General features: G+C 35.9%; 1 protein-coding gene across 1 annotated transcript in view; it reads right to left on the reverse strand.

Moving 5' to 3' along the window:
- Positions 1–3202: 3202 nt before the first annotated feature.
- Positions 3203–27909, reverse strand: part of TMEM30A (transmembrane protein 30A) — a 39427-nt gene continuing 14720 nt past the window's right edge. The window contains exons 2-7 of the mRNA XM_045843459.1: positions 19044–19151; positions 16692–16799; positions 12848–12935; positions 10673–10816; positions 9814–10020; positions 3203–5673 (exon numbers count right to left, since the gene is read on the reverse strand). Of these exons, the coding sequence (XP_045699415.1) occupies positions 5480–5673; positions 9814–10020; positions 10673–10816; positions 12848–12935; positions 16692–16799; positions 19044–19151 (849 nt within the window). The 3' untranslated portion in view covers positions 3203–5479. The remainder of the gene's footprint in view (positions 5674–9813; positions 10021–10672; positions 10817–12847; positions 12936–16691; positions 16800–19043; positions 19152–27909) is intronic.

Below are 27909 nucleotides of genomic sequence, written 5' to 3' on the forward strand. Positions count from 1 at the left end.
ATAAAATCACCAAAAGGTTTTTCAAGGGATATTTCTGGTTTAAGATAGTGAACTGGCCCCAAGCATTTCTTCTCTTCTTGCTCTCACTCATAAAATATACAGAAATTAAAAGGATATGAGGCATTGACAGACCTTTAAATAAATCTCACAGGCACTATGCTGAGTGCAAGAAGCCAGTTCCAAGGTTATATATGGTATAATTCCATTTATGACGTTCTAGAAGACAAAACTGTGGGGATGGGAAAGAGATCAGTGGTTGCTTAGGTTTATGGGAGAGAAATGTGACAATGGGACAGTCAGCATAAGCGAGTTTGACAGTTGATGGTACTGCTCTGTATCCTATGAAGGTTACAAAAATCTAGACATGAGTTAGAACTCACAGAACTGTATACTACAAGGAAAAAAGTAAAGTTAACTGTATAATAATCTAAAACCTAGAAAGGATATGATCTCCAAAAGATGAGAAGTAGAGAGGAAACAGGAGAAAATGGATTTCAACAGACTTCTGAGAAACAGAAAGCAGCTGCAGTATGACTGAGCAGGACAGAGGAAGCTGCGTTCTGAAGGGGCTGCAAGGATGACATCACTGAGAAGCATGCTGATTGGTCCCACAACCCTAGAGAGGCTCAGACAGGAAGCTAAAAGTTATAGCCAAGAGCGGAGGGAGCCAAGAGACAGGCCTGAAAATGGCCAATTGAAAATTATCCAGCCTCTGCCCTACCTCTCTCAGCCAATCGAATACAATCTCTCACCTCCATCACTATTTCCCACAGGTGACAAGAGAACTTCTGTCTGAAGTAAATGGAGACAACAGGATGGAAGGAATGTGCTGAGGGACAAGTATAGGAAAATATGTGTGAAGTATAAAACAGAAAGTGAGGTGGGGGACAAGGCAGAAGCAGAGTTAAAGTAGTAATAAACAGAACCTCCTTCAAACCCTTCCTTTTGCAGATTAGAGAATTCTTCCCTAGAGGAGCTGACAGTTCCAGAGAAAAAAGCCTCCAAATGCCTGACTCTCTAACAGCCATTCCCTAATGCAGTGTCTGAAAATTCAGTCTACCTACAGCTGCTGACCTGCCAGCTATTTATTATAAAACATATCTAAGCTTTTTATCATGAAGAGAACAAATTTTTGAGGTGCACTGTGTAAGTGAAGCCCATCACTAGTCAAGCACTGCCCACATAGGAGCTTTCAATTATTCCTTGAGGTCTATTGTTTCATAATGACAGACTGCTGAGACTAGCCAAACATACAAGGAAAGTCACCTACATAAACAAGAGAAGCGAACTAAAATTTAAAATAGCAACAACAAAAATCAATGTAAAAAGAGTATAGAAAGCAAAAATACAGGGGTGGGCAAAAGTAGGTTTACAGTTATACAAATACCATAATAAATAATAATATAGTAATAAATTGTTTCACATACTCCCAACTATAAACCAACTATACTCACTGCTGTATATCCATATGTCCTCAAAATATATTAGTATTTTTTTAGAAACAGAACAAAGGAAGCCTTGGGAATTTAAATATTTTTAAAATGCATAAAGATTCAATGGAAAGATAATGTTGGAAGATCAAAATAAAGAAATCTTCTAGAAAAAAGAGACAACAGTGTCAAAACAACTGGAGGAAAAAAATATGAAAATTAAGCATCAGTGTCAGAGCTAGGATAGGATCAGATTTCTCAAAAGCAACAATGGTACCTAGAAGAAAGTGGAGCAATGCTTTCAAAATTCTGAGAGAATATTAGTCTGATTCCATATACAATTTAAGCTAAAAATATCAATGAAATGTAAAAAGAAATAAGAACATTTTAGACAACTTAAGGATTCAGGAAATTTGCCTCTCATAAACCACTTCTTAGGAAGATTTAAGTTTTAGGAAGTGCCCCAGTAAACAAGAAAGTAAACAGCAGATCCAACACGGAAGGATGACAAAAGGAGGTCTTGGGGCAATGGATGTAAGGCCAGAGGACAGAACCACCAGTAGAGATTAGCAAGAAGACAAATACAGAGTAGACCTCTCTAGTGATGAGAATACAGTGAAACTGACCAAAAAGTTGGAAAAAATTTAAGACCCTTCCAAAAAGTTTTGTTAAAAATGAGGATTATTAACTCCGGAAAAAATTAAATTACTGGTATGTAAAATGTAACCATGGTACACTTTGCTCTACAGTATACAGTATAATTAAGCAATAGCTAATGCACTGTAAATATTATGACATAACTTTGTAATGGTAGAAGTGAGGTGTGTGTGTTATAGACAGCTGAATTATCTGATAACACTAACAAGATAATGTCTAAAAGTGTTAAATCAAGCAATTGTAGAATAGGCATATTATTCAGATACACTAAGATAAATACCAAAATAAAAAAACTTCTGAAATCAAAATGATTGTCTCTAGAAGGTAGAGAAAGCTGGGACAGGAACTACTGTTTTTCATTGTCAGGCCTGGATTTTTTTAAGTGTGTACATTACTCTGATAAACTTTACAGACATATAGAAGAAAATAAGGTCACCATGGTATGATTTATTCTGAAACTTCAAATGACATTAGGGGAAACGTGATTTTTGTATTTATTAAATGGGATATGGGCTAAAAAGAGGCTCTAAAACAATTTACTAGATCATACAAACTCTACATCTATGGATCAAAATTCTTCTTGAGAAAGCACTCCCTTACACCCTCCTGTACAAAACTTTGCAACTTAAGCAACAAAGGACCATACTGTAATTCTAAGGCAGTGTTTCCATAAAGACAGGAGGTAAACAACCTGAAGAACATTCCTTTACTCTACCTCTCAGCTGCTCTTCTTTCCCAGTCTGGCTTTTCATTTTCTGTATGCCTCACTCACTTCATTATTTTCACCATCCTTGCCTCCCTATACCACATCTTCATTTCCTATCTACCAGACTTTTCCTGTGATCTAAGGTAAAATTTAGACCATCTCCCTATAACTCAGGTGACAATTTGACCACTTCCTGGTAAGACCAGATGCTACTCAGTAATATAGATAAATCCTGCAGCTAATGCTGTCAGAGTGATTAATATACTATATATACATATATATGGCAATCAAACCTAGGCATAGACATGTTAAAACTTGACTCACTGAACCTGAGCTGAAATTCAGTGCTAAACATCAGCAACGACCCCAGGGCATCGCTACTTTATGAAAACACTCAAACACAGAAAAATTAATTTTGTTCATTTTATTAATATAGAACATATTAAAAGAAAGTTATCTTTTAATATAATCAAGGTTACAAATAATGTTACTGACCAATAAACAAATAATATTCACTTGACTCTCCTCTTGGTTGAATAATTCTCTATTTGATAATACAGCTATTTTTACCAATTTATTTTTAAACTGCCTTATTATTTAAAAGAAATTTCTTAGCCTTTATTAAATAATTCCTTCAATTGAGAAACTTCATATATCAAAATACTTCCTGCAAATTAATGCATTCTTCAATGCTTTCTATTTAACCCATTTGTCTTACAATGCAATAATTCTTTGAAAGTTGAATATGACAATATTACATTAATGTTTCCTAAAGATGAGCATAAAGCCCATAAGAAAGAAATGGTTCCTCTCCCCTCATGCTTCACAGAGGCCATATGAATGTTCCACATTCTTCATAGTTACCAACAGGAATCCCTTCGAGTTCAAATGGCAGGAGACAGGGAGAAACTGAAGCTATCAATGTGCTTATACAATAGATAAAACTCCAAATATATTTTAAGATTCCATCTTCACCACAGATGGAAAGTGTTAGAAGGGGTCTTTAACTTTTCTTCAGCAGCACCTTTGGTCCCCCAATTAGAAAAAAGGGATGCAGGACGGTAGTCCTCCTTAAACAGCACAATCTGGAAAGACTCCCAGAAACCCCTCTCCCCCAGTGGTGTATCCCAGAAGATAGACTGCCTTGTGTAAGAGGATCAATTATCAGAATAAATAATATTCTGAAGGACTGACAAAAACAAAGAATATTCTTGGACAAAGAATACCACATGCACTCAGAAATTTCAGGGTAATCATACATTAAATACCTCACGCCAGTAATAGTCTACCAGTTAAAAGTCACACTATACAAAACTTAAGAAGTGTGGCACATTTCTACTATTAAACATTATATTATTTTTTGTCTTTTTTAAAAAAACATATTCATCAAAATTGATATGTTACCCAGACCATTAGATTTAAAATATAATAGAAGGAAACCATTAGAAACTCTAAATAAGCAGGCATTCTACACAAACATGAGTTTAAAAAAAAAAAGCAATTTCAATGCAATTAAGCTCTCTACTTAAGATACACATCTCATGCATGTGGAAAAATAAATTTACATTCAGGAATAAGTTCCACAGAAAACAAATTATAGCATTTATTCAATAAGGAATATTAAAATAATTCCAGTTAATAGAAAACAAAAGTTTTAACCATATATATTATAATTTATCATGTACATAATCAAATATCTCCAGAATTTAATTAGGAAATTTAAAGAACCTCTTTTTAAAATATGTGTTAGGTAAATCAACCAAAACAATTGGTGCATTAACTAAAAAGAATGTGCATACACATCCAGATTTGACCTACATGCAAAAATTGAATGAAATATAGAGGAAATGAAGGTTACCATTTTTTAAAAATTTCTGCAATGTAATATTAGTACTCAAGTCAAAACACTTACCTGCAAAATAAAAACAGCTTGAGGTATTTCCATGATGACATGTAAAAACATATCAAAGTAAGATGGGGTTCCTGACTGTAACATCTTAACCCAATGGAAAGAGGAATTTTAAATTCTCCTACCTGAGACCTATTCAGACATGAGCTTTAATTCCTATGCTAGACAAAGTAAGTAAGAGTTCAAAGGTGAAATCAAAACTAAGTTTGATAGAGAACTATACTGGATAAATTAAATACATGAACCACCTTACCAAAGATGGTACTTTAAGCTTTTACACACGACACATGAAAATGATGAAGTGTTTTATTTAGATTTGGTCTTTCTTCATTTTTTTGTAACTCTGAATCCTGCAATGTGAGCAAGTCATTATACGCATACATCTTCACACAATAGGCACACATATATACATATACAGCATATATGTCAATATAATATTAACAGGGCATAAACATTTAAGCAGTAGACACATTTCACATGATAGAGGCTCTATGCATCATATGGCCTGTCCCAACAAAAATCAAACATTAGAATGTCATTTCAGCAATTACAGGGCTGACATGATCAATCAATATAGCTAATCTGTTTTATACCCGTCATATGTTTTCATAGGTCATCCATAAGGAAGAAGCAAAGGACAAAGGCTGTTCTTTTTAAATAAGAAGTTATGTGAGAACTTCAAAAATGACATACTAACCAGACATCAGCATTCAAAAGCTAGGTTGAATAAAACTGGCCTTGATGCACATGCGGTATATTTGTTTTCAGAATATAAAATTAAATGGTAATGTCAGCAGTATTACTACTGTTTCTATATTTATGATTAATTACTAGCAGCACAACTCCCAGAAGAAACGAGATGGATCCAACAGCGATGTATGAAATCCCCAAAAACGGATTTTTTCCTCCCATCCATGATATAGTACTTAAGATCATCCGTTTTCGTCCATCAAAAGAGTGTACAGGGTAATCTGAAGAGTGAATAGGAAAACTTTTCCATGCGTAGTTACATAATTTTTAAAAGACAGCTTGTAATTCATCAGTAATTCTATGATGCAGAGGCACCTACTCATATGTTCTGAATCCTAAAGTAATTATGTAATTATTATCTTGAAGAACTGGTTTAGCAAATTAAATGTTAGTAGTAAAAGCCAATATAGTTTGCAAGCAAAAACAACCACATTTAATGGTTATATTGTTTCTTAGGTACTTGTACTCTTATTACACAGGAAGGTCAAAAAGCCACAAAGAAATGTAATGTGAAAAAATGAACAGCAAAACCCACAGAAGAGGTTGACAGACCAAGAGACAAGGAAAGAATGAAGGGATCAGAGGTCTCTGTGAGCTCAAAGAGCACATGTGGTGAGAGCATAGTTATTAGAATATGAGAGGACTCTGAACACAGGGTAAAAAAGTGCCATACTGAAGTTTTAACTTGCTGATTTGGTGTAATTAATGATAAACTTCATGGTGTGACACAGAGAGGTGATGGCTAAAACAGAGTGGAAGTCAAAGGTGGATTTTTTTTAATGTATTTTATTGATTATGCTATTGCAGTTGTACCATTTCCCCCACTTCACTCCCCTCCACACTGCACACCTTCTCCCACCCACATTCCCCCCCTTTAGTTCATGTCCATGTGTCATAAGTTCTTTAGTTTCTACATTTCCCATACTATTCTTGCCCTTCCCCTGTGTATTTTCTATCTACCATCTATGCTACTTACTCTCAGTACTTTTCCCCTCTCTCCTTCTCCCACTCCCCTGTTGCTAACCCTCCATGTGATCTCCATTTCTGTGGTTCTGTTCCTGTTCTACTTGTTTGCTTAGTTTGCTTTTGTTTTAGGTGTGATTGTTAATAATTGTGAGTTTGCTGTCATTTTACTATACATGTTTTTTATCTTCTTTTTCTTCGATAAGTCCCTTTAACATTTCATAAAATAAGGGCTTGGTGATGATGAACTCCTTTAACTTGACCTTATCTGAGAAGCACTTTATCTGCCCTTCCATTCTAAATGAAAGCTTTGCTGGATAGAGCAATCTGGGATGTAGGTCCTTGCCTTTCATGACTTCAAATACTTCTTTCCAGCCCCTTCTTGCCTGCAAGGTCTCTTTCAAGAAATCAGCTGACAATCTGGTGGGAACTCCTTTGCAGGTAACTGTCTCCTTTTCTCTTGCTGCTTTTAGGATTTTCTCTTCGTCTTTAATCTTGGGTAACTTATGATGATGTGCCTTGGTGTGTTCCTCTTTGGGTCCAACTTCTTTGGGACTCTCTGAGCTTCCTGGACTTCCTGGGAGTCTATTTCCTTTGCCAGATAGGGGAAGTTCTCCTTTATTATTTGTTCAAATAACTTTTCCACTTGTTGCTCTTCCTCTTCCCTCTGGTACCCCTATAATTCGGATGTTGGAACATTTAAAGATGTCCTGGAGGTTCCTAAGCCTCTCCTCATTTTTTTGAATTCTTGTTGCCTCATTCTTTTCTGTTTGGTTGTTTCTTTCTTCCTTCTGGTCTACTCCATTGATTCGAGTCCCAGTTTTCTTCCCATCACCATTGGTTCCCTATGCATTTTCCTTCATGTCACTTAGCATAGCCTTCATTTTTTTCATCTAATTTGCGACTAAATTCAACCAATTCTGTGAGCATCCTGATCACCAGTGCTTTGAACTGTGCATCTGATAGGTTGGCCATCTCTTGGTCGCTTAGTTGTATTTGCCGTGGAGCTTTGATCTGTTCTTCTGTTGGGGCCATTATTATTATTATTATTATTATTATTATTATTATTATTATTAGTCTTGTTGCACCTGTTACGTATGAGGGGCAGAGCCTTAGGTGTTCACCAGGGCAGGGCAACCCCATCACTGGGTTCTGATGCTGTATGCAGGGGTCCAAGAGGGAACAATGGGGCTAGTTCCACTCTCTGTTGGATTTCAGTCCCTTCTGCGCTTCCCCCAAGCAAAATGGGCCTTTCGTGTGGGCTTGTGCACATTCTAGGACCCCATGGGTCTCTCCAAGGAACCTTGGAGAGGCTGGGAGTCTCTCTCCCGACACCGCAATTCCCACAGGTGTTTTCAATCAGTGCCCCGAGGCTCTATTTCCCAGCGCTGGGACCACCCAGTCAGCCAGCCGCCTTGCATGCAGTGCCTCGCTTCACAGTCACCACCTCACTGGGTCTGCCCACTGCCACTCCGCGCCCAGGGTCCGCCCGCTGCAGTTTTGCACATCCAGCATGCCTTACACAACCAGTGCCACTGCTTTTTGTGCCGAGGGGCTGCCCAACTCCGCCCTTTCTACCAGTCTGGATGAATGTGCCTATTTTAACTCCTTGGTTGTCCGACTTCCATATGGTTCAATTTTCTATCAGTTCTGGTTGTTACTTTGTTTCTAAATTATTGTTGTCCTATTTTGGTTGCACAAAGAGGCACAGTGTGTCTACCTACGCCTCCATCTTGACTGGAAGTGAAAGGTGGATTGTTAATGAGACTTAAGAAATGAGGTACCAGTATACTGAATGAGCTATCTACACAGACCAGTTCTTGGATTTTAGCAACACATTAGAAAAGAAAACAGAAGTCAGTCATGTAAAAGGTTTACAACCTTTCAAAAGTACCTTTTGAATCAAATATTCCATCTGCTTCTGCATCTGCTTCTCTGGACTTCAGCAACTCTCCAAATGACTCTAAATGGCAAGCTCAGCTCTACTTGTTTCTTAAATCAATTTACACTGATTGAGGTAGGAATGATTTTAAGAACTCTAACTAATCCAGCACTCTGACAGACATAGTCTCAAATCACCCATGCTAGTATCTCTCTGTACTGCAAACCTAAAAAATTGAGCTTCTGCCTTAATTCTAATATCTAGTTCCCACTTTATACCTAATTTTGATGATTAATCCTTGATGTTTTATATGCCCATCTTGTCAATCTTCAGTGTACCCTGCATTTTCCTGACTATGATCCTCTCAATGCATGGGATACAAATCAACTAAGAATTCCTGAGTGCTCTAGATACTTTCCTGTATTGTACTCTAGACTTCAGGTTTGGATACTCTTACACAACTGCCCACTACTTTGGCTACAGGCCCAGGACAGCGTTCTTTTTCTTGCACCTGAACTGGGTCTGACTGTCCAAAACTGCTATGTGGATCTAGTTTCAAAAACTTGATCACTTTCAATCTGTCACTCTCAGGTCATCAGCAAACATTTAAGTGCTAATATTTGAGAAAATCTTCATTCATAATATAAACAAATAATGAACTAGAGGTTAAAAAAATGTAAGGACTTTGTTTGGAATAAAAGGTAGTGTCCTACATTTCCATCTTGGTAAAGACAGCATTTAGGCTGATATGAATTGGTCTAAACTAGCTAGGGATGCAGCCTACGGTGGCGGCTGATGGTAACAACATGGCCTTTGGAGTCAACAGGCTGACCATGAACCCCAACTCTTCTACTTATTTCCTATGCAATCAATCTCAGGCAAGTTACTTAAATGCTCCATGTTCCTGTATTCTTGTCTATAACATAGAGATTGTAACTACCTCATAAAGCTTGAATTAAGTAAAATACTGCATGAAAAGTACTTAGTACAATGATCACATATAGTCAGAATGAAATGAATGATGTTTATCAGCACTGAAAATTTCATGTAAATTATTAATGTGGCAAAATATAGCTAATGATAATGTTTTGGTACTATGAACAGAGCAATAATTAGAAATAATTATGTTGACATTAACATATCTGCTATTTTAATATGTAAAAATATATATTAAAACAGCCCAGTACCACCAACACATTTATTATTAGGAACATCCACTGGCCTTTCCATTAAGCTCAGTTACAACCTCCCTTGTAAAAATATCTAGCTTACTAGTAAACCCAGCACCTACAATTTAAATAATTTTACCAAATACTTTGCTTGAACCATAGTACCAAGTACGTAAAAATTTAAGATACTTCTGAAAGGTGTAAATTAAGATACTTTCTCATACATACACTCATAAAAACATAGAGATCAAAACTATAACACAAAGTAGCATAACACATAACTAAGGTAAGGTTGTACTACACTCCCTTCAAATTCTGACTCTGTACACACAGCCAAAAAAGGATACTGTACGTGACATTCAAACAGTATTGTCCAGCTGGTAATGTTGGATGTAAATCATTCGTCCGCTCTATAAGACGATATAACTTACGAAAAGTGGGCAACGCTGCAGTACGCATCCAAACAATAAAATCCTCATTTATGAACCCATTATTATCTTTGTCAAAATCCAGCATGTACACTGGTTTAACCCAGTTTACCGGCTTTGTTGTACCTTAAAAAGGAGGGGTGGGAGTAAGGGAGACAAAATATTTGATTCTATTAAGAGTTTCACTGAAAATTCACACTCTAATAAAAAAAAAGATATGCAATACACAATCAGACTATTTTTCTTATTTTCAAAGGTATGAATACATTCATATTTTAAGTAAGTCTTAAATCTAGGAAGAAACCAATTCCTCATGTAACAATTTAACATAATTACAAATATTTGATTGGTATCTCAAGAGAATACTAAAAATAGGCTATTTAGTACATACCAAAAGGCAGATGATTTAATGCAAAGTTATAATTATAGAAAACACTACACTGTGAAATTATGGAGATACAGAAGAAACACAAGTAAGTTTGGATTTATAATAATTGGGGTTTATTTAAAAGAGACTTTACTACGGTATTAAAAGACTATGGCTGAAATGCTTACGAGATAATACCAAAGATATTCAAGATTAAAAGTTTACATTTCCTTTAGAATTTCAGTACATTAAAACAGAGTACATGCTCTACCTTACTATGTATGAAGTTAAGGAAAGTAGTTGTATTTTAAAATGCATACACTTTCTTAAGATTCTAAAGATAGAAATTTTAAGTACTTTAATAAAAGTCCTAGCTTATACTGTCTTAAAAAGATGTTAATAATATTTTACCATCGAATCGTTGTTCTAGGGAGCCTTCTCCAGGGGGATTTCTGAATTTCACATGTTTATCTGTCCACCAAGCAATACCTTTGTTTTTCAAAGGAATGGACGTCCAGTAAGATCCATTGCTAACCAAAAACAATTCTAATGTATCTAAACACAAGAAAAGGAAGATATTGCTAAATGTGCATTCAAAATTCATAACTGCTTTACTCTATGAGAAACGAGGATCTGGTATTTGCTCCCAAAACGGATAGTAACAGAGTAGCCATATGATATACATATGATCTTGATTATTTCTATGTGAATTAACGATTATAACTTTATAATCCCAGGTGAACTTCTTTCCCCTCAATATAGTTCTGGGTCACTTCCCTATATGGCTAGCTGACTTATGAGAAGATCAAATGTCTTAACATTAACCCAAATAAAACCATTTGCAAGGTAAATCTGGGTATCCTCCTTTGCTTTAAAAAATGCATTCCCAAAAAGCTTCTGGTTTATCCATTTCTCTATCTGTACTGTCCAATACAGTAACCAGTGGTTACATGGCTACAGAATCTTTCAAATTACAGTTGATCCTAATGTATGTTTTATAAATGTATACTATACATCAAGTATCAAAGACTTAGTACAAAAAGAGAATATAAAACTTCTCATTTAATAACTTTTATATCATATGTATTATTTATATGCTGATATGATGTTTTGGGTATACTGGGTTCAATAAAATATAAAACTTATTGTTAAACTTAATTTCACAACCTCTCCAACACCTGTTATTACCTGTCTTGTTAATAAGTCATTCTAACAGGTGTGAGGTGGTATCTCATTGCAGTTTTGATTTGCATTTCCCTGATAGCTAGAAGCACTTAGCATCTTCTGATATATGTGTTGGCCATTTGTATTTGTCCTGGGAAGAAATGTCTGTCTGTTCAGGTCCTCTGCCCATTTTTTAACTGGACTGTTTGGTTTTTTTTGTTGCTGAGTTATGGGTTTCTTATTTATTTTTGATATCAGCCTCCTGTGGGAACATGTATCTTCTCCCATTGTTTGCAAGTACCTTCTCCTATCTGGTTGGTTGCCTTTTCATTTTGTTGATGGGTTCTTTTGCTGTACAGCTTTTTACTTTGATTTAAAAAAAGAACTCTCATTCAATGCTGGTTGGAATGTAAACTGGTATAGCCACTATGGAAAATAGTATGGAGGTTCCTCAAAAAATTAAGAATGGAGTTACCAAAAGACCCAGCAACCAACCCTTTTCTGGGTATCTACCCTAAAAATCTGAAAACATTTATTTATAAAGATATATGCACCACTATATTCATTGCAGGATTATTCACGGTGGCCAAGACATGGAAACAATGAAGCATCCCTGAATAGATGGCTGGATAAAGAAGATGTGGTACGTATACGTACACAATGGAATATTATTCAGCCATGAAAGATAAAATACTGCCATTTGCAACAATATGGATGGATCTTGAGACTATCATGCTAAGTGAAATAATTCAGACAGAAAAAGTCAAGAACCATATGATTTCACTCATATATAGGATATAAGACTGAAAATAATAAATGAACAAACAAGACAAACAAAAACTCATAGACAACAGTACGGTGGTTAACAGAGGCAAGGGGGTTAGGGGGTTGTAAAGAGTAAAGGGGATCAAATATATGGTGAAAGAGATGTGACCTCTAGTGGTAAATACACAATGTAATATAAAGATGATGTATCATAGAATTGTATACTTAAAACCTATACAATTTTACTAACCAATGTCACCCCCTAAAATTTAATTAAATTAATTTCACTTGTTTCTTTTTATTGTTTTTAATGTGCTGCTGTAAGTGATCAACTGTAGCATCTTTTTAATGATACACATATTCAAAATTGGTGGGAAAGGTAACCTGGCTTTTATTTTATTATCTCTGCAATAGGAAAGTTAGCACAATGCCTCTGCTTCTTTCTTCTCAGAAACAAAAGTTCATTCTTAAAGTATAAGAATTCTCAAAAGAAAGTCATAAAGCATTATAATACCCCACTGAATTACTAATTTATTTTAAGGTTGTTGAATTTCTTAATTTCATTCATGTTTACTAGCTTATTAAATCTGTAATAAGATTATACAAATTTTCCTAATTTTATATGTCTACATCTATATCTTTGTATCCATATCATACCATTAAACATGCTGTTGGCAATAGCTCCACAAGGAGCAATTGGTTTGTCTTCATTTCTTCGATAAGGCTCACATTCCTTACTGGGATTCTGATATTTAGAGGGAAAAGAAGAGAGAAATTATTACCCAGGCCTCTGAGAGAACTATGTGCTAGCTCCAATTATTGATTAAAAAATTCAACCCTTGCAATGCTCCTCACCTGCAATGCATACAAAATGAGGCTGTATCATAAAGACTATAAATAACACCACATTTAACTATTCGAATATATTCCTTAGCATTACTATATTATCATTTTAATGCAACTTTTCTTTTACATATTTTGTCATACAGGTATATATCAAATTAACATATTTGATTTTCATATGAACACAGAAATCATAACCACAAAGAGTTTTTTGCTCAAGAAAAATTAAAAAGCAGTCTACTGTCAATCAAGTTGTGACATAATGGAAGGAATCTTAAACTGAAAGAGACTAAAGGTTCTAGTGCCACCTGTGTACTATTGTGACTTTGGGCAAGTCCCTTGATTTATCTGGGCCTCACTTATAAAATTAACATATTCAACTAAATATGCTCAAATTTTGTAGTTCTGGGTTAAATCCCCTGGGAAGGGAAGGGAAGAGGAGGAAGGAGAAGGAAAGAGGAGGGGAGGAGAGGGGAGGGAAGAGGAGGAAAAGGGAGAGGAGGGGAGGGGGAAAGTCAGTCTAATGCAGATTCCTGGAATATAACAATCTTCTCTAAATCATGCATCCAGGTACAAAGAAAACAGAAATGCTGGCAAGGCAGGGAGCATTAAGCCCTACTGAAGATCTCAAGGAGACATGGCAGCTACAGGGTTAAATGGAGATTCTACCAAGCCTAAGATTAGGTGTATACATGAGTTGTACTGGGACTCAAAGGTCACATTAAGCCATGTCTCAAAACAAATAATCTTTATTACTTGGTTTCTCAGCTTTTTTCATCCCTAACCCATCTAGATTTATAAAGTTAGTACTCTGAGACAATAAATATAGGCAACATATAATTAGTTTATTACTATTTAATGAAAACTGTGATTTCAAAAAAAGTTATTAAATGTAAATAAACTCTTTGTAGGGTAAATATATTTTAGCCACTAAATGCTTAAGGAAGTTTAAAAAAAAAGGAAAACATTATTTACTACCTATACATCACATACTGAACTAAGCAATGCTGGGTACTTTGAAGTAACTGGCTTTAAAAAGGCATTAATAATTACTGATACCTATCATGTACCATGCAAAATGCTCAAAACATAAATCAAAAAATAATGAAATCCCTGCTTTTAAGTGACTTATAATATAATAAAGGGAACAGATCCATACATAACCAACAATAATATGAAATACTATGATACAAGCACCTATATTCATTCCCCATGTATTTATTAAATGCCTTCTATGTGCTAGGTAGGCACTTGGTATATAGTAATTACAGAAAGTCATGGCCCCTGCCCTCATGAGCTTACAGTGTAATAGGGAAGACATAGGATAAGAAAGGAAACAAATACATATTTATAAACTGCAATAAAATATTCATTTATTGTAATTTATAAAATGCCATAGAAGTAATTAATGCCTCACAAGTAATTAATGAGGGAGTAGCTACTTTAGAATCTATGGTAAGGAAAAGTTTGTCCCTGGAGGTAGTATATAAATAGACCTACAGAAAAATAGAAGATAGCCACATGAAGAGGAGGCAGAGGAGTTATAAGCAGACAGAATAGCATGTTCCACTGAGAAAGAACTTGGTATATCTGAGAAGGTAAAAAGTAAATGTACTTATAGTACAGTAAGCAAAGTAGTGGTGGTATTTACTTTTTCAAAGATCATCATAGCAGCTAGGTAGAAAATGGCCTAGATAGGGCGAAAGGATGATGTGGGGAAACCGTTTGTTAAGCAAAGTGAGAAGTAACTAGAAAGAGTATGAATGAAGTCAATATGTAAAGAAGTTATTTTGCATCAAAGGGCACTAAAGAAAACAGCAGGCCTTGAGATGAGAGGACCTCTAGAGAAAGAGTAAAACCCACATTCTAAGCAAAATGTAAATGCCAAAATGTGCAGATGAACTTGTGTCACCAAGCATGGTTAGGGAGCAGCATACATGGCCCAGTGCAGCCAGGCCAAAAGTACATTACAGATGAAACATAAAACAGTAAGGCCGGAGTGCAGGTTGATATCAGATTGTGAAGAGTCTAGCACACAATGCTAGTAAGTACCTTGGACTTCAATCTGTCCATTCCCAAAATCTTCAAGAATTTTGAAAGTCACCTGGTCTTTAATTCATACATTTTCGTCTAGTGCGGGGATAAGTGACAGCCTAACACAAAATCCATCCTACCACCAGTTTTTTGTAAATAAAGTTTCATTGGAACACAGATACACCCATTCATTTAAGTGTTGTCTGTGGCTGCTTCCATCTGCAATGGTAGAGATGAATAGCTGTGACAGAGACGGCATAACCTGCAAAGCTGAAATACTTTCATCTGGCCCTTTACAGAAAAAAAATCATCAATCCCAAGTCGAGTCTAAAAGCTTTGCTTGCAGTTTATAAAAAAAGAATCAATCTCAGCTTCTTTCACCTTTGGTGAAGAGAGTATGTATCTAAATAAAAGAATTATAAATCATCTACCACTTTGGTCTTTGAACATACCCAATCTATGATCCTAATCAACAAATTCAGAAAGGCCTTGGAACTTGGTGTCTCTAACTGAACACCACCTTCTCTGGATTTGAGTTCTAAAAATTGGATCCCACAGAGCAAATCCCACTTGGATTAGAAAATATTACAGCCCTAACCAGAGTTCTTATACAGACTTGTTATTCCAAATATCAGCAATAAAACCATATACAGACTTAAGATTCCAAATATCAGCAATAAAACCACTAAGGATAGCCTAGGGCAGCTATCTGCTTACCAGGACCATTTTGTCACAATATGATCCTAAATTATATTCCAAGAGATTCACCATTTCTAAGCAACACTAGATTGCTCTGATACTCTGCCTGTTTGTTGGACTGGCAGCAATATAACATAAAATACTTACACACCAACCACTACTATGGAAAGCTGAACAACAATCAGGAAACTAAGACCCTTCAGTCAGTCCACAGATTCCCAACCCAGGCTGGGAATCAGAAGGGGAGCTTAATAAAAGTAAGACATTTTAGAGCTCCACCCCTGAAGGCACTGACATATTAGATTTAGGGGATTTCTGGAATCTACATTTTGAAAAAGCTCCTCAGACAGTTTTTCAGTAACCTACCCTTTGAACTTCACTACTCAAGCTTCCCACAAGTTAAAAAATGAAGAGCATACATGTTCAATTCTAAAACACAATCTTAGAAAGTTTAAAAAATACTTATTTATATATTCTTACCTAGTGTAATAATAATGAACAAATCCAAACAGAACAAATTATATACCCAGGATGCTAGAGTCATCAAAGTTCCATGACAAACAGATTAATAAAGCAAAAATCCCAAAGACACTACTAGAAACAAGCAGGTAGGAACATGTCCTCTGGCTGTAAGAAATCATTAATCTTTGTAAATTCCAGGGGGAAAATTTTTAACTAAAAACTCTCACTAAACAAACTATAAATGGCAAGTAACACTTTAATTCCATCCTAGCATTATTAAAATTAACATTTCTGGCTGTTCTGCCTGTGGAGTAACGTTCTCTCTGTCCCACTGCTCCTCTAGTAAATTCTCTTTTGCTTTAAACTCTAAAGGAAAAAAGAAAACAAAATTAACGTTTCTAACTAAACAATTACCACATTATTTCATAGAAACTACACTTTCATATCCCATCATTTTACTTACACGTAAAGCACCAGAATCTCCATTTAGTTGACTATCATCTCGAGATTTTACATAACGACGATGGTTTTGATAAAAATTAGATAGTCCATAATACATAAACACATTGCCCTAAAGAAACAGAAAGGGGAAAATTTTTCACATCAAAATAGTAAGTGTAAAACTATATTATGCATATATAAAAGCTATTTAGTTTTGGACTTAATTAGTATACTAGAATTTGTGAAAACTTGAAACAAGTACTGGGGTGAATTCTACCAGTACTTATTAGCAATCTAAAACAATAAAAATTGTAAGTAAGGTTAAAGAAGGTATGTTGCAAAAATTTAAGAGTAAACTTTGAAAATACCCTTAAAAACTTCAAAGAAGTGCTATTTAAATAAAAACCAAAAAACACTCCTATTCTGATCTACTTTGAATTTTAAATTTTCTCCTATGTGAATTACAACTTGAATTGAGTCATAATAAACTTTTCTATAGAATATTATACAAGTAATTAGTAAAGTATCCAAGATAATGAGTCAGTCACTCTGTAATAAGCAAGAAGAGTATTTTAATGTATCCAGTGGAGCCACCTTGGGAAAGAACGGTAACTAACATATACTATAATTATTTAGAAGATGCCACAAAGCCATCGTAAATCACTAAGATTTTTAGAGGTCGCAAAACATGAAGCTATTATCTCCTTTCTGGTTGCTACCTGTATCATCTAGAATCTTATGCTCATTTAAAAGGAATTTAAGGGAGAAGGTACTAAATGGTGATGGAAGGAGAACTGACTTTGGGTGGAAAAAACAACACAATATTCAGATGATGTATTATGGAATTGTTGACTTGAAATATGCATAATTTTATTAATCAGTGTCACCCCAATAAATTCAATAAAAATTAAAAATAAATAAAAGGAATTAAAGGAAAAAAGTTCAGGAAAAAGAAGAATTCAATAACATTTCAAATATGCTTTATCTGATTTGCTATTTTCATATAAACAAACACTTATAAAGAGCTTGATTTTCAAATGTTATGTTTGCGAACTTTCTCATTCTATACAAAAAATATTTACATGAAAACTACTGATTTTATTTTTGGTTTCAAAATTATATCAAAGAAACAAAGAATACACTTTAAAAAAGTATCATATTAATTAAGAAGTACAGTAAATTCAACTTACAAACTGAAAAAGGGATCCTTTTAATGAATACTGAGACAAAATAACTCACTTGAAATTCTCAGAAAAGGTTTTAGTGCAGTTCAAGGTTTGGCTTGTGAAAGAACACAGAGCCCACAAAAGAATGAATCTGAAGATGATCACCTCTGCAGAAAAGAAGTTCTGAAACAGCTGTTTTTAATGGCAGGAAACTAAGGGAGCTTCTAAATCATTACAAGTCCCTTTCATTTCTTTAATTCTGCCTGTTCTGACAAAAACAACTTAATGCATCTTTATAATTTGCCCATCACATTAAAAAACTAGTTTTATGGTATTTTAAATTTGCTATTTCTGCTGAAACAAAGTAAGATAGTCTTCTCCCAAATTTATTTTCTTGTTTTTATGAAAAAGCGTTCTTTTACTTTATTTTAGAGCAGAGCATCTACAACCACTAGATGGCAGTCATCTACCAGGGACTACAAAAGTCATCACTAACTTTCAGAAAATTCAAGTGTAGAGAAATCTACAAAGTTCGCATATTTTAAAATAGTTTTGCTCCCTGAAGAATAAAACAATAATTTTGAAGCTCAATTTTCAGGTAAAGAAGAGCACAAACCTGTCTTGCCATTCCTATTCTGAAGCTTTATGTCTTTTAGAACCTGCTCCGTTTCCAAGACTGGTAAGTGTAAATGGAAAAAAAAAACAGACCCTACACAGAGATATGGTTCTAACTGCTTATCAAGACATAAAAGATCAATTAGGTTTCACTAACTGTTTGCATTTATAGTAATGGATCATATCTGACAGAAAAAAATACTAAATGATGGGTGAATAAGCATTTATTTTTTGAAGTAAAATTTTGTTTTAGCATTAGAAGTAGGTAAAATAACCTGAACGATAATTTTGAAAATATAAGTTAATGTCCATATAATCTTGATCAAAACTAATTTGTACAATAAGATTTTCCAGTGAGAAGAAAATGTTTTAAATTTAGTTTATAGAAAACTAAGACAAACTACTTAAATACATGTATTTAATTACCAAACAGCATAATTCAATTGCAAAAAAATCTTCCTCAAAAGTGCATGTACTCCAATAAATTAAAGTAGCTTCTCCACAAAAAGTTAAATTTAATAATTAATAAAGTTAATACAACATCAATATTTGTTAAAGCACGGCTTTTTAAACAGTTAGTTGGGAATACAGACCTCAAATGACTGCTCCAAAGTGAAGTTAATGGTACAAACACAAGGTGTCACATTTGGAGACAAACATTTATTGCATGGACTGGAAGGGTCTATTCCGGTATAATCAATCTGCAAGAGAAAAAAATAGAATTAAGCACTTTCCTAGAGAAAGTAGATGCACTCTAAAATCATTTGTTTTTAGAAGGGAAAGTGAGTCCAATGAAACAACCCCCAGCCCAGAAGAAAAAACTGTTTTTAAGGTCATCTGTTTATTTTGACACTGAGTAAAACCAAAAAGGTTCTTGTGTTATTCTGCTGGCTCATATTTCCAAGTAAATTCCTCTCCACTTTTTACTAAGAAAAATTCATTTATGCTTCAAAATCATAAAAATTCAAACTGTATGATGTATAAAGATTTGAACAGCTGTAACACTAGAAGACACAACTGCAGGCACCAGAACACAAGCCACCAGAATCCCTCATTGTTAATCCTATACACCATCCCTACATACTGTTAAGTGTAAATTACTATCTTGTACCCACCAGTGTAAAACAAAGATGAGTTTCTCCATTCTGCCATTTATCCAGCCTAGAGATTTCTCTGTCTTGCCTTCTCCCACCTCCTTCCTTAATCTACCACCAATGGATTTCATGTGACTTTCCTTATATTTTTTTTACTCTAAATGCAGAGAAGGAACTACAAAACTGCCATTCTCCTGAGCATTTTCTCAATCAGTTGAGATTTTGCTCCTAGGCATGTCCTCATATAAACTCTTATAAAACTTTTCTATAGGCTGGACATTCTTTCATTTACATAATTAAAAACCAGACTAATTAATACAGAGATCTGTAAAATCAGTTACTGCTCTTAAATCTTCTACTCTTTTTTTTTTATTTAATACTTTTAATTTTTCAATTACAGTTGATGTACAATGTTACATTTATTTCAGGTGTACAATCCAGTGATTAGACATTTATGTAACTTACAAAGTGATCACTCTGACAAATTTAGTGCACACCTGACACTATACATAGTTACTACATACAATATTACTGACTACATTCTCTATACTATACTTTACATCCCTCTAACTGTTCTGTAACTACCAATTTGTACTCTTTTTTTTTATTTTATTTTAATCATTGTTCAAATACAGTTTTCTCCTTTTTACTCCCAATCCAGACCCCCCTCCCACCCTCCCCACAAATCTTCTTCTCTTAAGTACTTTTCAGTAATCTCGGCTTTTGCAAATCTGAAAAAAAAAAAAACTACTAGGTTTCTCAAGGGCTGCCATTTTTTAAAAAATGTTTTTAAAAATTATTTTATTGTTGTCCAATTATAGTTGTCTGCATTTTCCCCCAAACACTCCACCCCACCCCAGCCAAACCTCCCTCCCTCCCTTGCTTCCATCCTCCCCTTGGTTTTGTCTGTTTGTCCTTTATAGCTGTCCCTGGTAACCCTTCCCCTCATTATCCCCTCCTACCTCCCCTCTGGTTACTGTCAAATTGTTCTTAATTTCTATGTCTCTGGTAATATTTTGCTTGCTTCTTTCTTTTGTTGATTATGTTCCAGTTAAAGGTGAGGTCATACGATATTTGTCCTTCACCACCTGGCTTATTTCACTTAGCATAATGCTCTCCAGTTCCATCCATGCTGTCACAAAGGGTAGGAGCTCCTTTCTCTCTGCTGTGTAGTATTCCATTGTGTAAATGTACCACAGTTTTTTGATCCACTCATTTACTGATGGACACTTGGGTTGCTTCCAGCACTTGCCTATTGTAAATTGTGCTGTTATGAACACTGGGGTGTGTAGGTTCTTTTGTATTGGTGTTTCAGGGTTCTTGGAATATAATCCCAACAGTGGAATTGCTGGGTCAAAAGGCAGTTCCGTTTTTAGTTTCATGAGGAAATTCCATATTGTTTTCCACGGTGGCTGCACCAGTCTGCATTCCCACCAACAATGCACTAAGGTTCCTTTTTCTCCACATCTTCACCAGCACTTGTTTGTTGATTTGTTTATGATGGTAATTCTGAACAGTGTGAAGTGGTATCTCACTGTGGTTTTAATTTGCATGTCTGATGGCTGGTAATGCTGAGCATCTTTTCATATGTCTTTGGACCCTCTGTGTGTCCTCCTTGGAGAAGTGTCTGTTCAAGTTCTTTGCCCATTTTTTAATTGTATTGCTTGTCTTCTTAGAGTGGAGTCGTGTGACTTCTTTGTATATTTTGGAGATTAAACCCTTGTCTGAGGTATCATTGGCAAATATGTTTTCCCATATAGTTGGTTCTCTTTTTGTTTTAATGCTGTTTTCTTTGGCCATACAGAAGCTTTTTAATTTGATGAGGTCCCATTTGTTTCTTTCCTTTATGTCCCTTGCTTTAGGGGATGTATCAGTGAAGATGTTGCTGTGTGGAATGTCTGAGATTTTCCTGCCAATGTTTTCCTCTAGGACTTTTATGGTGTCACGACTTATATTTAAGTCTTTTATCCACCTTGAAGTTATTTTTGTGTATGGTGTAAGTTGGTGATGGAGTTTCATTTTTTTGCATGTAGCTGTCCAGCTCTCCCAACACCATTTGTTGAAGAAGCTATTTTTACTCCATTTTATGCTTCTTCCCCCTTTGTCAAATATTAATTGACCATAGAGACTTGGGTTTATTTGGGGGCTCTCTATTCTGTTCCATTGATCTATGTGTTTGTTCTTATGCCATTACCAGGCTGTTTTGATAACAGTGGCCTTGTAATACAGTTTGATGTCAGGTACTGTGATCCCTCCTACTTTGTTCTTCTTTCTCAAAATTGCTGCAGCTATTTGGGATCATTTATGGTTCCATATAAATTTTTGAAATGTTTGTTCTATATCTGTGAAATAGGTCATCGGCACTTTAATAGGGATTGCACTGAATCTATGAATTGCTTTGGGTAGTATGGACATTTTGATGATGTTAATTCGTCCAATCCATGAACACAATATATGCTTCCATTTGTTTGGGTTTTCCTTAATTTCTTTCTTCAGTGTTGTGTAGTTTTCTGAGTACAGGTCTTTTACCTCCTTGGTTAGGTTTATTCCTAGGTACTTTACTTTTCTTGTTGCTGTATCTATGGGATTTTTTTCCTGATTTCTGTTTCTGATATGTCATTGTTGGTATACAAAAATAAAATGCCTTTGATTTCTGATTATTAACTTTGTATCCCGCTGTTTTGCCAAATTCCCTTATTAGGTCGAGTGGTTTTTTGGTGGAGTTTATAGAATTTTCTATGTACACTATTATGTCATCTGCAAACAATGACAGTTTTGCTTCCTCCTTTCCAATTTGGATGGCTTTTGTTTCTTCTTCTTGTCTGATGCTGTGGCTAGGACTTCCAATACCATGCTGAATAGGAGTGGGGAAAGTGGGCATCTCAAGGGTTGCCGTTTTTAAAAAACCTTGTATTGTGTAATGAAGAATTTGTCTTATCTTTGTCCTGGGTTCTAGGCACAGGTCCTCTAAAACTCTTGTAATTTCCTCAGTGACAGAAGTGTATTTGTTTTTTGTAAGCCCCTTGATTTGAGCTAGAGTTTGCTCTAGCAAGATGGTTCAGGATCAGGGCTTGTCACAGAAAAAAGACTAGATGTGATTAGAGACTTTGGCCCAGCCCAAGACCTGAGGAGAGAGGGAAGGTTGGGAATGTAGTCCAATCCTGTGGCTAGTGCTTCATCAATCATGCCTAAGTCATGAAATTCCAATAAACACTCTGGACACAGAAGCACAGGGGGACTTCCTAGTTGGTTAATCCGCTGACATGCCAGGAGAGTGATATGCCCTGCTTCCACAGGGAAAGGACACCAGGTTCTGCATTTAGGACCCTTCCAGACCTGCCCTATGTTTCTGCTCATTTAGCTGGTCCCAATTTATATTTTTGTAGTAACCTTAATCATAAGTATAGCATTTTCCTGAGTTCTGTGTCATTGTAGCAGATTATTAAACTTGACAGGGGTCACAGGAGTTGTATAGCCATTTGGTCAGAAGTGTAGGTGGTCTGAAGATCTCTGAACTTGCAACTGGTAACTGAAATGAGGGCAGTCATGTGAGGGGGGGATTAGGAACCCCCCAGATTTGTAAGCTAGTTGGTCAGAAGTGTGAATAGTCCGGAGTCCTGACTTGCAGCTGGTGTCTGAAGTTGGGGCAGTGTTATTGGGGACCATGCCTTTACCTATGGAATCTGATGATAACTCAGGATGATTAGTGTCAGAACTGAACTGAACTATACCAGTTCCTATAAGACAACCTGGCCAGATAGCTAAAATGACAGTCTTTGTTTACATTACAAAAATATTTAAAATAGATTTTATTTTTTAAAGCAGTTTTAAGTTCACAGCAAAACTGAGTGGAAAGCACATAATTCTCACATACTCCCTGCCTCCACACATGCACAACCTCCCAATTACCAACATCCTCCCCCCCCAGAGTGGCACATTTTTAACAATTAATGACCATACACTGACACATCACAATCACCCAAAGGCCACAGGTTACATTAAGACTCACTCTTTAAAAAAATTAAATAAATTTATGTTCAGACAGAGGGGAAAGGATGTGTGGGAGAAACACCAATTGGTTGCCTTCTGCATGCCCTCAACTGGAGACCTGGCCTGCAATCAGGCATATGCCCTGACTTAAACTGGTAACCTTTCAGTCCGCAGGCCGGCACTCAATCCACTGCGCCACACCAGCCAGGGCCATTAAGATTCATTCTTGATGTTCTACATACCATGGATTTTGACAAATTTATAATGACAGATATATACCATCATAGTATCATACAACAGTTTTATTGCCTTAAAAATCCTCTGTACTGTCCTGGCTGGCATGGCTCAGTGAACTGAGTGCCGGCCTGCAAACCAAAGGGTTGCTGATTCAATTCCCAGTCAGGGCATATGCCTGGGTTGCAGGCCAGGCCCCCAGTTGGGGACATACAAGAGGCAATCACACATTGATATCTCTCTTTCCCCCTCCCTTCCCCTCTCTCCAAAAATAAACAAAATATTTTTTTTAAATCCTCTGTACTCTGCCTATTCAACCCATCTTCTCTGTTAATGCTGAGAACACTAATATTTTTACTATTTCCATAGTTTTGCCTTTTCCAGAATGTCATGTAGTTGGAATTATACAGTATGTAGCTTTTTTGGATTCACCTTTCACTAATATATGCATTTAATGTTCTTCCATGTCTTTTCATGGTTTAATAACACATTACTTTTTAATCTGGAGGTACCGGATTATTTATCCATTATCCATTACTGACCCCAAGAGGAAGAGACAAAGTGAGAAGGCAGCCATCTGCAAGTCAAGGAAGAGGGTCCTCACCAGGAAGTGAATATGTCGGCACCTTGATCTTGGGTTCCCCACCCTTCAAGGCTGTGAGAAATAAATGCCTGTTCTAGTCTGTGGTATATTTTTAAAGCAGCCAAAGCTAAGGCAGATTTTGGTAACAAAAAGTGGGGTGCTGCTGTAAAAAATACCTAGAAAACCAGAAGTTCCTTCGGAATTGGGTAACAGGCAGAGACTGGAGGATTATGAGATGATGCTAGGAATACGTACATTAAGACTCATTCTGGTGAGACCTCAGAAAGAAATGAGAGTTAGAAAGAAAGCATCCACCTTCTTAGAGAATATATAATCACGAACAGAATATTAGTAGAAATAGAGATGGTAAAGGCCATTCTGGTAAAGTTTCAGATGGAAATAAGGAACATGTAGACAACGAAAAAAGGTAATTCTTGTTACAAAGTGGTAAAAAAAACACACACACACTGTGTTTTTTTATCCCAGATCTGCTTATTTTTATTTTTTAATTTGTTTTTACTTTTAATTGTTGTTTGAGTACAGTTCTCTGTCTTTTACTCCCATCCCAGCCTACCCCAGACTGTGTTCTAATGTTTTGTGGAAGACAGAACCTGTGAGGGGCAAAACTGAATATTTCTAAGCGAAGTATGGAAGAAATGACTTGGTTTCACCCAACTACTTACAGTAAAAAGCAAGAAGAAAGAAGTGAATGGAGATGGAATACTGTTAAGCAAAAACAGGCCAAAGATTGGGAAAATATTCAAGTCTATTCATACTGCAAAACATTAGAAAGCTTATTTGGTAGAAAAAGCTTGTTTGGTAGGTTACGGCTAAACAACTATTTGTTTAAAAAAAATGAGTGTGACTAAATGGTAGTGGGGAAAAAAGATTAAATCAAAAGACAAGTAACTAAATAACACCTCCCACCCTAAAATTAGTGTGACTGTAAACCATGGACCTAATTAGCCATTGCAGCAGAATAGCAACAGCTGGTACTAGGCTAGAACCAAGGATCTCTGACTCCAAGCCTAATGTTCTATTACTATATTGCTGTTTCCCAAGAATAGTGAGTCCCCTTTACCTTCTAGAAGACTATCTTTACCAAAGATAGCACATAAAAATAACTACTATAAATGCTAAGTACCAAAATGAACAGTAATGAAGATAGTAAGTACTAGACAGATCAGTACATTCTTACTGAGAAGAGGATTTGAACTAAGCCATTAAAAATATAGAAAAAACATAGAAAAAGAAAAAGGGGGGGCACATGAAGAAGCAAGAAGATAGAGAGCACAGGTACCATTAAGGACAATAAGCATATAAACTCTAGATTTGTGGAATGTTTTCATGAGACAAGGCTAAGAAGTTAAACTGGAGCCATGTGATAAACTTTGTTTTAATGACTACTGTTTATTAAATGTTCATCACGTGCCAGATATTATAGGCACTTAACACATATCATCTCATTTAAAAATACACTAGTCCTGCAAAGTTTGTTTTTATTTTTCTTATTGTAACCTATGAAACTACCATTTAGGATGGTTTAGCAATTTTCCCAAAATCATTCAGCTAGTAACTATAAACAAGAATGTGAACCCACCTCCACCTTTCTCAAAAATCTACACTCTTCCCACCATACCATGTTTTCTCACACAATGGACAGAGCATCCTTTCTAATGTGCAACTCAAGACTTTCATATTATAAGAATGAAGAAAAATCTCTGTGGAATAACGGTGATTTGTTTTTGTAGTACTGAGCTACCCAGCATCAAAACTCTCTTTGACCCAGTAATTCCACTGTTGGGATTATATTCCAAGAACCCTGAAACACCAATACAAAAGAACCTACGCACCCCAGTGTTCATAACAGCACAATTTACAATAGGCAAGTGCTGGAAGCAACCCAAGTGTCCATCAGTAAATGAGTGGATCAAAAAACTGTGGTACATTTACACAATGGAATACTACACAGCAGAGAGAAAGAAGGAGCTCCTACCCTTTGTGACAGCATGGATAGAACTGGAGAACATTATGCTAAGTGGAATAAGCCAGGTGGTGAAGGACAAATATCGTATGACCTCACCTTTAACTGGAACATAATCAACAAAAGAAAGAAGCAAGCAAAATATTACCAGAAACACAGAAATTAAGAACAGTTTGACAGTAACCAGAGGGGAGGTAGGAGGGGATAATGAGGGGAAGGGTTACCAGGGACAACTATAAAGGACAAACAGACAAAACCAAGGGGAGGATGGAAGCAAGGGAGGGAGGGAGGTTTGGCTGGGGTGGGGTGGAGTGTTTAGGGGAAAATGCAGACAACTGTAATTGAACAACAATAAAATAATTTTTAAAAAATAAAATATTTATTTATTTTATCATTAAAAAAAAAACTGTCTTCGAAGTACTGTGGAATTCTCCATTTTGAGAGTTTTGGAGGGAGGCAGGGTTCCATCTCCCACTTCAGAAGCCAAAGGGATAAATGAGTCCTTCCTCTCCCTAAATTCAGGCAGCCAGTACAAAAACATAAAATCTCCATCAACTTAATTAAATCTAGATGATTAAATCTCCATATAAATCATTGACTCCTGGGAGACAAATGAGTGAGTATGATTAGATTAGTAGCCACAGCAGTAGCTAGCAAGAAGAACTCAGTAGCAGCTATAGCTTCTAAACCACTATTTTTGCTTCTCAACTTCCTTTTCTTCCCACCTGTCTCCAAACATGCTTCTCTGGACTTCCTATCCATTTTGTGTGGGAGCTACCCAATCTCCCTCTAAAAAATTCCCTTTCTGTGTAAGGTATCCAGAGTTGGTTACTGCTGGTGACGACAAAGTCTCTGAAAGCTAAGTAACCCTGAGTGTTAAAAACATCCTGCAGAAGCTGGAGAGATTTCTCAGGAGGCTAACATAATCAAATATTTATATAAGAATAGATTTTAAAAGAGTCTAGGAAATTGAACTTTTACATCTTCCTAAATGCCCCATCATGAAGTAATTATTCATTAACTTACCACTGTAGAGGAAAACTATGTGTTTTCCGCTATCCTCCTAGGTTCTTTTGTCTAGTCTAATAATTAAATAAACATGAGACAGATCAAAGAGAAAATAACCATATTTAATACATACCTACACACATGAATCCTACATACATGAGAGAGTCAGATACCCCACATATACAAGAGGTTCAGGGACAAGAGGGAAAATGAGGTATATATGACCTCCTGAGGTAAAGAACACCTTGGTGCTTCAGAAGGAAGGAAGGTCATTGCAGGACAATAAGAGCAGATGTTCAATAATTACAAGTTTGATCTGCCACATAGATAGGTTATAAAGTTATTACTACTTATAACTCTTATTATGGATAAGGCCCCTAATTTAAATTATTTAAGACAGAGGTAAAAGTTTCTCATAAACCTGCAGGGCCTTGATTGCATTCAGCTCAAAATAACCCACAAGCCACAGTGGCACATTTTGGGGAGGCCTGTGCTGAACTCCTACAATATTTACAGAGTGCCTGTACGGTCTAGGTAATAGGGACTCAGCCCGGTCCTGACCCCAT

This window comes from Phyllostomus hastatus, unplaced genomic scaffold (assembly GCF_019186645.2).
Source record: "Phyllostomus hastatus isolate PE091 unplaced genomic scaffold, TTU_PhHast_1.1 phas_contig_40, whole genome shotgun sequence".
Lineage (NCBI taxonomy): Eukaryota > Metazoa > Chordata > Mammalia > Chiroptera > Phyllostomidae > Phyllostomus > Phyllostomus hastatus.